The 13,488-nt window shown below is 29.9% G+C and overlaps 1 protein-coding gene across 4 annotated transcripts in view; it reads right to left on the bottom strand.

Moving 5' to 3' along the window:
- Window positions 1-9,708, bottom strand: part of LOC100212794 (natural resistance-associated macrophage protein 2) — a 105,318-nt gene extending 95,610 nt beyond the window's left edge. For 2 of the 4 annotated variants that reach the window (XM_065810769.1, XM_065810770.1), the window contains exons 1-3: window positions 9,291-9,470; window positions 8,385-8,510; window positions 8,153-8,200 (exon numbers count right to left, since the gene is read on the bottom strand). In XM_065810769.1, the coding sequence (XP_065666841.1) occupies window positions 8,153-8,200; window positions 8,385-8,510; window positions 9,291-9,401 (285 nt within the window). In that variant the 5' untranslated portion in view covers window positions 9,402-9,470. The other 2 variants (XM_065810771.1, XM_065810772.1) reach the window with 2 other exon arrangements.
- Window positions 9,709-13,488: the final 3,780 nt, after the last annotated feature.

The following is a 13,488-nucleotide window of genomic DNA, read 5'->3' as shown; positions in this document are numbered from 1 at the left end:
GCAAATACTATCATGGCCAATGCTCAAACAAGCTATCATCTCTATTACGATAAACCTAAACTCATTCTTACTTGGCTTTTTATTCAACAAGTTGCATCCTTTTACTGTATCTGTCCCTTCATACTATAAAAACTTTTATCAACCCAGTTTTTTCCTTGCACATCAAAAAAGCCTTATAACTCTTCCCCATTTTTATGTTTTCCTTTTTAATATATCCAACAACTTTTAAAGTCTTCATTTAACTATTTTCTAGTATTTTAACCTATCCTCTATTTTAAAGTAACTCATAACTTAATAGTGGTTGCTTGCAACCTTGTTGGAAGTAAATTAGAGTTTAAAAACATATAAATATATGCCAGTATATAATAAATAGTAAATTTAAGTATAAAATTTCACTACAAAAAGTATTAAAAACTTTTCTAGCCCCGGGTATTAACCCCTGCTAAATCTTATTATTTTGCTGGGGCCAGGTTTGCAAAAAGTTTCATTTTTAGCCGGGACCAGGGCCCTGGTCACTTACTAATATTAATAATAAATTTTTGATCTCCCAAAATTGATATTTAGCTTCAGCATAACTCATATTGCATCAGCACCAAAGTCAACTACAAAGTCACCTTGCCTGCAACAAGCCTTCAATTTTGTAGTAACTATTGCCATTCAAAAAAACAATAAAAAAAGATTTTCATAAATTAGATATTATAAAAGATTTAGATAAATATTGCAATAGGCCTAATCACTTGCTGATTTATAATAAGCTTTTTTCAATTAAATGTTTGTTATAAAACTAAAAATAAGTTTATTTGATTTATAAATTACAGCTGAAACTTCCCTGCAACTTAAAAAAATTTATTTCTTTTTTTTCCTTGGGTCAAATGAAATAATTAAGAGTTTTAATTAATTGTTAACAAGAAGAAAAAAATTACAACTCGTTTAGGATAATCTTGAGGCATGGACTTACATAAATCATACAAATATGTCATTTATGCTAGTCTATGTTTCTCTGTTTAAAATATAATATCATTGTTTGTTAAGGTTTTATTTATTTATAATTATTTTATTTATGTTGCAATTATTATGAAATGTACTAATTGTACTAAATGTACATGCTTGGCCTGGGCATTTACATTCACAAGAATTCACCCATTTATCGGGAAACTAGGTTTGAATTCACAGACTAATCTTTTATGTGCTTTTGTTTAGCACCACTTCCCTCTATCGCCTTTCTCTTTGTTCTATATTGCTCTCTTTCAGCTCAAGACTGCACTTGTTTTGTTATTTGTGTAATAATAATATTATTTCTGATCAAATTTTTTCCAGCCCTATCTCTTTATCATTCAGCCAATATCATTGTTGTCGATGACTTTAATGCTCATCACACTGAATGACTTGGCTCTAGTGTCAGTGACTCTGCAGACGTTAAGGCCCACAACATTTGCCTTTATCAATCTCTAACACAAATAGCCAACTTTCCTTGTACCTCTTACAACTACCTTGAAGCTGACTTTTTCCATCATTTTGTTCCATGCTTTGAAGCTGACTATTTCCATCATTTTGTTCATGCCCTTGGGTAGATTTCTTTCATCTTCCTGCTGACAAATGTGCTTCTTATGTAACTTCTTGGATTCAAGGTAGCATGAAATCTTTTATTCCCTCTCAACAGTTTCAAGTCATGCCTCACTCTTCTCCATGATTTCATTTCATTGTGCTGCTGCAATTTCTAATCATAACCATTATTTTCACATCTATCTGCAAATTAATTCCTCAGAAAACAGACGTCTGTTTACTATTGCTAGAACCATTGTAAAACTATTTGATAAGTGCTTATCAGAGTCTTGTTTACCAGTCTGCTGGAAAGCAGCATCTGGTAACAAGCATCATTTTTGTCTTCATAAGAAACCAACACTTTCTGATTGTTTGGAGGGACATTTGAGCTTCAAAAGAATCTCACTTCTGCTACAGCATGGGGTTTTCAGGGGCTGGAGAACTTTGACTCAGATAAAACTCAATTTTTTCAGCTAATCGTTATCGCAACAATCTAGATCTTCTTATATTTATGAACGGTAATGTACTAAATGAGTCATCTACTATTCGTCTTCTAGGATTAACTCTTACTTCCAATCTTTCTTAGAAGCCATATATCAAATCGATTGCAAAATTACCATCTACTTAGGTTGCAGATTTTCAAATGATGCCCTTTCTCTTTTAGACAAGGTGCAAAACACATTGTAAAAATAGTTGGACCTGTCCTTGCAGCCAAGCTTCAACCATTATTACATCGTCCTAATGTTGCTTTGCTTTATCTTTACTAGAAATGCTATAATAGTCACTGCTCTAAAGAGCTAGTGTCTCTTGTGCCATCTGCTAAAATTCAAATAAATCTCATCTTTTTACTGTGACTGTTCCTAAGTGCTCAAAAAATTTTTTACTTGTCATGTATTTTTCCTTGAACATCAGTTCTTTGAAATTCACTTCCTTCATCTTGTTTTGCTGATTCATACAATTTGTAATCTTTTAAGTTGTATGTTAATTATTATCTTGCTCTATAAACTTTTCTCTTCCTGTAATTCCATGTAATCTTTTCTTTTCCTGTAACTTCCAACTATGATAGTGGTTGCTGCAGCCTTGTTGGAAATAAAAATGTTGAAAAAAAATGATTCTCAAAATTATCACTGACTTAAGCGGCATCCACTTAGCACCTACCTACAAGAAAAAAGAAATTCAGTCAATTCATTGTGTGGTTATTTTATGGATACCTCTGTGATCTGTGAAAAATATTTAATATTTCCAAAAAGTTTTTTTTCTTTCATTATTTTATTAGTTTTTATTTATAAGATTTTTTTTTCTTTTGTTTTTTGTTTGTTTTCAACATCATCACTTCCAACAAGGCTGCAAGCAACCACTATTAGAGTTGGAAGCCACTCGAAGAGAAAAGATGAAGTTTGAAGAACAAGATAATGATTGACAGACAACTTAAAAGATTGCAAATTATATAAATCAGGAAAGCAAGATGAAGGAAGCAAATTTCAAAGAACTGAATGGTCGAGGAAAAAAAAAAGACAAATAAGAGTTTTTGGAGCACTTAGGAACAGCCACAGAAAAAGGATGAGACTTAATTAAATGACGAGTAACACAAGAATGAATTTTAGTAGATGGCACAAGAGACGCTAGCTCTTTAGAGCAGTGCCCATTATAGTAATTGTAGAAAAGAGAAAGAGAAGCAACATTATGACAATGTGATAATGGTTGGAGGTTGGATGCGAAAGAAGGTCCAACTATGTTTACAATGGGTTTATGCACCTTGTATAAAAGAGAAAGGGCATCATTAGAAGATCCACCCCAGATATGGCAACAGTATTCCATACAAAGACAGATTTGAGATTTACTTTCTTACTCCAGATTCTATTCTAAAAAATAGAATCTGGAGTAAGAAAGCGCCAAGCACAGTAAAGAGATGCAACCTTAGCAGATGCTAATTTTGCAATTGAATTGATATATGGTTTCCAAGAAAGATCGGAAGTAAGAGTTAATCCTAGAAGACGAAGGGTAGATGACTCATCGAGTACATTACCATTCATAAAAATAAGAAGATCTAAATAATTGCGATAGCGATTGGCAAAAAAAAATTGGGTTTTATCTGAATTTAAGTTCACCAGCCACTGTGAGCCCAATGTTGTAGCAGAAGTGAGATCCTTTTCAAGCTCAAATGCCCCCTCCAAGCAATCAAAGAGTGCTGGCTTCTTATCATGAAAAGAATAAATGGTAGCATTATCAGCGAACAATACCACCTTAGATGTGAGAATATCTGGAAAATCATTAATGTAAATTAAATGCCCAGGCCAAGCATGTGACTATTGGAGTCTTTACGAATTAAAGGAAGATAACCATCAACACTAAGATCACAAGATGAGACAACAGAACTCAAATTAGTCTCACAATGAGCAAGTAGGTCTGGTGAACTTTGCAAGAGATAAGACTCAACAGAAGAAAAGGTTCTTCGAAGACAACGAATATTAGTGAATGAGGTTTAGAGAACTTGGTGATGATGATGGTTTTTTGTGTTATATAGTTTTTGCTACTTTATTCATTTTAAATTTGTTAAAGATCTTGATTCAAAGCATAGATAGTACTCAGTACACTGTTTAATAGCCCAAGCAATTGCCTCATTACTATTAATAAACCCTAAGCCGTAACAAAGGGCTCCAAACGTGGCCTCAACAATGCACACCAAAAGTAGAAACAGGGACACCATCCATGCGCAAGATGTCACTGTTAATACTCTGATATTTTTTAACTGTTGATGGAATCAGCCTCTCTGAGACTTACAACAGAGATTGAGAAACTTGACTACCAACCGGCGTCAGAACCATCAAACTGAGTTTTAGAGTTGTACCCTCATTAGGAGATAATAGAAAGAGTTTCCTAGTCATAAAAACAGAGACACAAGCAAAACCTATGCATTGAGTCAAGAAGATCCAGCATTTAACATCCTAAACTGGAAACAATGTATTAAAAATACATCTGTGCCAGCCTAATAGATGAAAGGGTGCGAGGCTGGTCAACAGATAGAATCTGTTTACCCCTAAAGTCTTTGCCTAGGAGGCCTTTTACAAGACAGTAGCCGGATGCATTCAACATCTGCCCAAGATAAGTATTTTTATAGAGACACTCTCACTAGTCTTTACTCAACCAAGAGCCCCAAGGCAGGGGGTGTTTTACGTCGAAGTTGGCTTCTCCTAGCCTTTGCCTAAATAAGCGTACTGGGTTACATGTTACCAGTAGCAGGATAACCTGACCTAACATTTTACACGGAGAAAAAAAGTTGAAAGCCATAATCACAAAAAAACGATTTATAAAAAAAAAAAATATTATTCTCTTATTCTCTCTCAATCTTCAATAAAATTTAGTTGAAAATTAAGTTGAATGTTTAAAACATTTATTTTCTAATCATTTTAGTTGTTCCAAAATTATTAATAAACTCAGTATTGTATATAAACTTTATTTTTTTTGACTTTTTATGTAAAACAAAATTGAAGTTAAACAGTGTTCAACTTCAATTTTGTTTTGTATACATAATTTCAAAGAACACAAGGCTACATTATTAAAATACATTATTTTTTTGAGTTAATTCATTTTTTAAAAGACCAGAAAGCATTACATTATTTTGAATAAAGTAGTCCAGTTTGTATCATTCATTTTAAATCGTTGCAATTAGTTATTAACTTAAATTTATAGCTTAGTATTTATTTTATTTTTTGTCCAATGGTTTTTATAAATTTTAATCAAATGTTTTAGCTTCTAAAACCCCTTTTAAATTTATTTTATAAAAATTTTAGGGTAATAGTTATTTTAATGCTTATAAAAACCAGTACTTTTTATTACACTATTAAATTTGAGTTGTTAGGTAGTGTTTGTTTTCGCGCTAAAAATTTTCTCTATTAAAAGTGTTTATAAAATTAATCCTAGAAAAAATTTAAATAATAAATGTAATTACATATAACATCCTTTGATAATTTAGATAAAATGGGCATATTGTAAACATTATAATTAATTTGTTACTTTATTTAATAAAGTAATAAGAAAACCTTATAATTTACGAATTTAATATATTTATATGTATTTAATAATTTGGTATATTAATATATAATTAAAAACTAATATATTTTATGTATTTAATAATTTGGTATTTCTATTATACATTTTTATTACATATTTAATTATGTATTTAATAATTACATAATTTATGTATTTAATATATTTGCGTAACAATTTATGAATTTAATAATTTACAAAGCATTTCACATAGTATAGTAATTTTTAAAAAACATGATATAAATATCCCTTTTTCAAATTTAAGCTTTTTGATCTTAAATTTTTTCCTTTTCTTTAAGATTTTTTTGTTAGATAATTTATGTTACAAATTTTCTTTTCATTTTCAGCGCATTTTGAAACGCCTAGAGTTGTCAAAATAAATTGCGTGGTCAAGTCGTAAAACCAAAATATTTTATGCACGGTCAGGAATGGCATTCGATCATACTTCATTAATTTTTATTTGACATGTCCAGCAAACTTGAGTCTTTACCGGACAAATTGTCCAGTTGAAAAAAGTTTGTTATTTCGAGCCCTGCTCCTTAGCAGGCCTCGAAATGGACAATCCCTTGATCGCCCATAAATTATACAATGCAAAATTTGCAACTAGTGTTGCGTAATTTATGGATGATCCTTAAGACTTTCTTTTTTTTCAAAAAAAAAGAACTTTTGCATGTGCATCATTAAATACATTCTAACAATTTTTTTTTTCATGTGCATCCTAAGAATGTTTTTCATTACATTAATTTTATTTGTCAAAGTAAAAATAATTATTTTTTTTTACAAATGAAAAACAAAAGAGAATCAGCGTTATAAGTGATTCAACAGCCCATTCAAGTGATTTAAAATGTGACTATGTTTAAAAAATGATACATTAGCATTTCGAATAATAAGAAAATTTAATTTCACAATTCACTTTAAATTGAGAAGAAAATTGCTTCAAAATGCAAGAACAACATTTAAAAAAACAATACAGTCGTACCTTGAAATATTAAACTGTTTCTTTTATTATTAATTATTAAAAGAAACAGTTTAATAGTGCATTCATTATTAAATGAAGTGTATACTACTTTAAATGTTTTTTAAAGGTTTCTTTTAAATAAACACAATAAATAAATCGTCATAAATAAAAAAAAATCTTTATAGCTCAAAATATGTTTTTATTAATAAACATTCTTTTGTGAGTAAAAATGTCTGGTCATCCTGCCAGGCTACTGGCATGCATTTTTTTTCAAATTTCAGTCTCCCTTTGAGAAAACAAGTTGTCCCGTGCCACCGGACAACCATGAAGGGTACACAACTTTCTACTTTTAATTATTGTTATTTGGTGTTTTTAGATATCACAATCATTGTTGACCTCTAATAAAACAGGTTCCAATAACTAGTAATTCAAAAATACTTATAAGTTTTGAGTTGTACCCAATGCAATAAAAGATTTTACTTTTTGAAAATTTAAATTATTGGATTATATCTGAGAGGAATCTAATCATTAGATAATATCTGAAACAAATGTATTTGTTAAAGATTATCTGAGAGGAATCTAAGGCAGAGCTCTAGTTGAGCTATTGCATTAATCTTTTTTTTTTTTTTTTGAAACATCGCTTCCAACAAGGCTGCAAGGAGCCACTAATTAAAGTTGGAAGTTAGTGAAAGAGAAAGACGAAGATTGTAGAGCAAGATAACGATTGACGGACGACTTGAAGGATTGCAAATTATATGAATCAGGAAAGCAAGATGAAGGAAGCGAATTCAAAAGAGCTGATGTTCGAGGAAAAAAACTAAAGGAATAAGCATTTTTGGAGCACTTAGGAACAGTCACAGAAAAAGGATGACACTTAATTAAATGACGAGTAACACAAGAATGAATTTTTGTAGATTGCACAAGAGACACTAGTTCTTTAGAGCAGTGCCCATTATAGTATTTGTAGAAAAGAGAAAGAGAAGCAACATTATGATGATGTGATAATGGTTGGAGGTTGGCTGCAAGAGCAGGTCCAACAATGTTTACAATGCGTTTTTGCACCTTGTCTAAAAGAGAAAGGGCATCACTAGAAGAACCGCCCCAGATATGGCAACAGTATTCCATACAAGGCCGGATTCGGGATTTATAGAGATAGAGAATAGAATCCGAAGTAAGAAAGTGACGAGCTCAATAGAGAAATGTAACCTTAGCAGATGCTAATTTTGCAACTGATTTGATATAAAACAAACACTTTTGTCGCTACCTAGCATGAAGAAGAAAGGTCCAATGCCTGTTAGTGTTTTATCAAGTGAAGATTTTAAATTACAATGATTTTATTATATCTTAACATAAAAATTAAATTTTGTCAACTAAAATTTTTTCAATATTTATTTTAACAAATTATAGCTTTTCTATCAATATTTTTTTTGTATCTAATTTTAAGACCTAAAAAAATTTAATTACATTGATTTAAGTTCATTACAAAATTTAATTTAAATAAAAAATTATGTTTTTTTTTTAAAGTTCTTATTTTATTTTTAATAACTTTTGAATATATATTGCATACTTTCATTAAGCACTTAATTAAAAGATATATAAAAAAACCTGCATAAGCAATCCCATACATGTTGACATCAAAAGTACCCATAAAAGCTAAAAGTAAAAACACATTTTTATCATAATAATTGATGATGATGATGATGATGATGATGATGATGATGATGATGATGATGATGATGATGATGATGATGATGATGATGATGATGATGATGATGATGATGATGATGATGATGATGATGATGATGATGATGATGATGAAATAATAATTTAAATTTACTTTATACTGTGCCACAGCGCCTTGTTTTAAGTCAGATTCAATGTTTCCTGGATCCAAGTATGCAATACTCATAAGAAATCCTGGTCCAGTAAATGCCCATAGTTTACGAAAACTAAACTGGAATATCTAAATGAAATACCTTCTTTATATAAGCTGTGAAGATAAATAGTACATAACAAAAAATAAATTAGTTTTTGTGAACTGAAAAACTAAAAATATTTTTTAAATATTGCTTTATAATAGTTTTTAAGTACACATTTTTTATTCTTGTAAACTTGAGTCTAGTTTAAGTTCTATCTATATATTACTTGAAATTTTACATTCTAGAATCATTTTTCTTTTTAATTTAATTTAAGAAGAAGTAGTAGTATTTCTCTATTCAATTATTTCTTTAATTTAAAATATTACAATTTATAATAAAATTTTACCAAAAATACTCTTGAAGGTAGAATTTGAAGTAATGCTTTAATAGAATTTGAAGTATAAATTAAAATTCTAATATCATTAGAATTTCATAATACTATTGAATGTTATACTATACTATACTATGTTATACTATACTATTTTATTCAAATATAAAAGCACTCATAGTAATTATTATCACTCTTTTATATAGAAAAACTATAAAAAAAAACAATTAATTATTAAAAAATCTTTGTCAACATACACACACATGACCAATATACCATATATTGGTTATGTGTGTGTATTGCCATATATTTTAACATTATATTATATGGTAATACCATAATAATTATAATTTTAATAAATGGTAATACCAGTGGTATCCTTTTTTAGGTTTTATCTTTCTTATTTAATTCTAGCATGAGTAATAACCATATGATTCTTATGCACTTTACAAAAAAATATATTATGATTTTCTAAGGTGCTTTTAATTTAAAATACCGTAACATCGCCACCGTCATCTTCGTTATTTCTTTGCTTTTTCTCGATTTCTTTATCATTTAAATACTCAGAACATACATCTTCTTCAACAAGATTTGTTTCCATCTCCATAAAGTGTTGATAAAAATATGCAATGTTAATCAAATGAAGTAAAGATTAAAAAATAATAAAAACAACAGTTGTTACCATAGGATGCCGCGCAAAAATAGCAATATTTCCATTTTACTTTCCGATTACTTTTCGCCCTCCAAATTTAAAAGAATTCGAAATAAAAAATTTAGACAATATATTTTTTAGCCTTTTTATAAATATTAAAGTAGCGTAACCTGTTAATAGCGTAAACTATTAATTACACTCTCTTACTATGTTATAAAAGATACGTTTATTATAATGTTTATTATATTATATAATGATTCCTACTCCACTTTGAAGAGAACAAACCCAAAATCCGTAATTTTTTTGCCAAAATATATTACAGTTTACTATTATCTACAATCAATTTTGAAAAGGTAAAGAGATAAAAAAATAATAAATAAATAAAGTAAAGGAATATGTAAAAAAAAAAAAAAAAAAAAAAAAAAAAAAAAAACAAACGCTCTCTGCTTTATAGTTATGATTTGTGTAAAAAAATGCTTATGCAACATCTCAATTGCATCTAAATAAACTACTGCGATAATCGACTCGTTTTATTTGTTTTTTAGCTACATTAACAAACTTTTTAACATTCATTTCCTGTTACATTGAAAAAACTTAAAAACCTGGATTTTATGCGCAACTTTTGAATTGACACTCAAGGTGCAGTTTGTTGTATTAGATGCAAAAAATTGCATTGCACTTTTCAATATTTTTATTAGTTTGCGTTTTGTTAAGGTACTTCTATACAATTAAAAAGGTGAAAATGTTAAAATTTCAAGTTTTTTAATTATAGTTGCTTTAAGATCAAAATTTATCTCAGAATCTTTATTTGTCATCGAATTTTTTTTTTTTTTTTTTTTTTTTAAAAAAAAGTGAGGTTATTTTAATTTATCTTAACGTTGGTATAGACTTTTACTCTTAGCAACGCCCTTAGCAACCGTGTTATTGAATTATACACCTCTATTGCAAGTTATTTTATGTGCAATTCCATCCAAATTTATTTTTAAGTTATGCACTTAGCATAACTGGAAAAAAAAAAATTTTCAGAAATTAAGTTAAGGCTCTCTCTAGAAAAATGCCTCCATGACCAAACGCAAAATGCGAATGAGTATTTAAATGGAATTATTTGGACACGTTGTCCCAAATCTACTCATATAGCAGAAAGGTAACGTAAAATAAGATGACTTTGGCCAAATTTAAAATATTTTTTTTCCAAAATTTAATTATAAATTATTAATATGTTGATATAAGTTGCATTAGATGTGCATGATGCCAAAGAAATAAATAATTAAAATAAAAAAAACAAAAAAATTATATCTTTGACCCTTTTTTTTTTAATTTTAAGGGTGAGTCAAAGTCACCTCTATACTGGTGGTGACTTTGTCCACCTAAAAGAAAATTATAATTATTGATTAAAATAATTTCATATTTTACATATTCACAGATACATGGATATTAGGTGATATGTTAATAAGGCAAAAAAGTATTAAAAACAATAGCTTGAAACTAGTTTACAAATTTATTCAAAATATAAATGACAAAGAAACCTTATTAATATTTAAAACACAAAAAACTATGCATCAGTCATCAAACTATCAGTGCTAGATTTATTCAATAGATTATCTGTAATTATTTGCTGTTCAAGAGTGGATACCTTGTTTTTTTTTACAACAGTCATTTTTTTTCTTGTCTTATTTGTATTATTATCTGCTTGCATATTAACTACATCAATTGATGATACACTTTTTCCTGGGACAACAGAGACTTTATGTCGTTTTTTATTAGGGGGTATATGATCATCATCTTTAGCTTCAACTAAATGTTGTATGAAAGAATCACTGACAAGAGAACCGATTTCTACTGTGACATCTTTATTTGTAAATGTTCTTTTAGGAAGTCTATCTAGCACCTGTTTTCGATCAAGAGGTATAATCCAGTTTTTCTGAAGTCTGTCTTCATACTTTCACAATTAGGTTCTTCAAATTTTTTCATTTAAGCAATGCTGGAAACTGGTCTTTTGGAAGCGAAGGAGCTTTACGTCCTTTGCCACTTTCCTTCCAAGTTGTTAATATTCTTCTCCACTGAGCTTTCATTGGTCGATAATACGCAACACCCATGAAAAATTATTATTAATTATTATTACATTAAAAATTTATTATTATATTAAAAAGTTTTTTTTTAGTTTAGGTAACAATAAAGATTCAAACCAATCTGTAAAACAACTGGAGTCAAACCATCCACTCTTTTAGCGGTTATAACGTGCTCCTTTTGGTCCATTTCTTGTCCAAGTTGTCCACATCGAATCTGCTTTATATACAATATATGGAGAAAGGATATGCTTTTCTGCATTACCACAATACATCAAAGATGTTGCAGACTTAGTTGAATTAATTATCATCTCAGAATATTTTGATCCTCTCTTTGTTATTGCTAGTTTATTACCAGGGTCATCGGTTAAATTAGTTTCATCGTAATTCCAAATGTTTGATGGAGGAACCCCTGCCAGCTCAAGAGTGATGTTATCAAAAAAGTTATTAATAACACTACCAGACATGAATTTTTATACAAGAGAAACTGTAACGAAAACATTTAGTACTTAATGAATGATGAAAGAAAAAGTATAGTTTTGATAGTCTAAGTCGAACCATTTTTTTGTAAAATGGAAATTTTTATTTCTCCATTTTTCATATACTTTATACTAAGAGAAGTCGATAGTTCTAATTTCTTTTACTCTAATGAATGAATAGGAAAAATACATTTATTTGACTTGATATTAAAGTAATTATCATGTATTATCACTTAACATTATTATTACTTGAGTTAAAGAACAAGTTTGTGAAAATGGTGATAATTCTAACTGTTGTAATGAACCAATTTATTTTTGGCGTTTTTATCTAATTCTTCATCCACCGTTTAATTCATGTGGGCAAATGTTAAGTTTCAGTTTTGATGAATTCTTACTATTTTATAACTATTTTTGCTGTTTCAGATTATTTGGAATGTCTCAGAGACAGAAATGCTATAACGATCCTAACAAGTTCTATTACATTTGTGGGAGGTTTATGTTTAAAGGAGATGAGCGTTCCATTACACCTCGAGTTAAGACCCTGTATTATGCTTATTTCAAGATGAAACTAGGGGATGAGGACAAGGTTTTTGCCCCGATAAGATCTGTGTTAAGTGTCTGTCTAACCTGTCCCTGTGGTCTAAGGGTAAATTAAAGAGAATGCTTTTTTCCACACCTATGTCGTGGCGCGACCAAAAAGGTCATGTAACTGATTACTATTTTTGTTTGACACACACGGCACAATTTACCAGAAGGACAGCTAAAAGCATAATTTACCCTGACTTACTATCAGCGATAAGACCGAGAGTATATGATGAGGAAGAAGAGCCTCCTGTGTTTTCTTCTGATCTTCTCAATGTTGTTTTGACTGATGATGATGATGTGCTGAACATGAAGAAGAGCAATAAAGATGAAGATGATAGGCTGTCTAACGACGAGCTAAAGTCTATCAGCCAGAGACAGCTGGACTTGTTTGTTAGGAGACTTGGCCTGTCTAAACAGGATGCGTGTTTGGCTGGTTCAATGCTAAGAGAATTCGGTGTCCTTGCTAAGGAAACGAGAACGTTTGTTTATAAGACAAGAGACGCAGCTTACGTGCCATTTTTTAAGAGAAGTGAAGACAATAACTTTGTATTTTGTTGTGATATTCCTGGTTTGTTGATGAAGATGGGTATCTATACACAAGTGGAGAATGACTGGTGGTTGTTCATCGATGGCAGCACAAGAAGTGTAAAGGCGGTCCTTTTGCATAATGAGAACGCATATCCAGCCATCCCGATTGCTTACTTTTTACAATTACATCAAAAGAATCTTATGAAACTATGAAATCTATTTTGCAGCTTGTTTGTTATGACACATTTCAGTGGAGAGTTTGCTCGGATCTGAAATTTGTAGATCTGCTGACAGGTATGCAAGGAGATTACGTGAAATACACATGCTTCATATGTTTATGGGATAGCCGCGCAAAACATGAGCATTACATCAGGAATGAGTGGC

This window comes from Hydra vulgaris, chromosome 11, assembly GCF_038396675.1.
Source record: "Hydra vulgaris chromosome 11, alternate assembly HydraT2T_AEP".
Classification (NCBI taxonomy): Eukaryota; Metazoa; Cnidaria; class Hydrozoa; order Anthoathecata; family Hydridae; genus Hydra; species Hydra vulgaris.
This window is presented reverse-complemented; position numbering and strand designations above follow the sequence as displayed.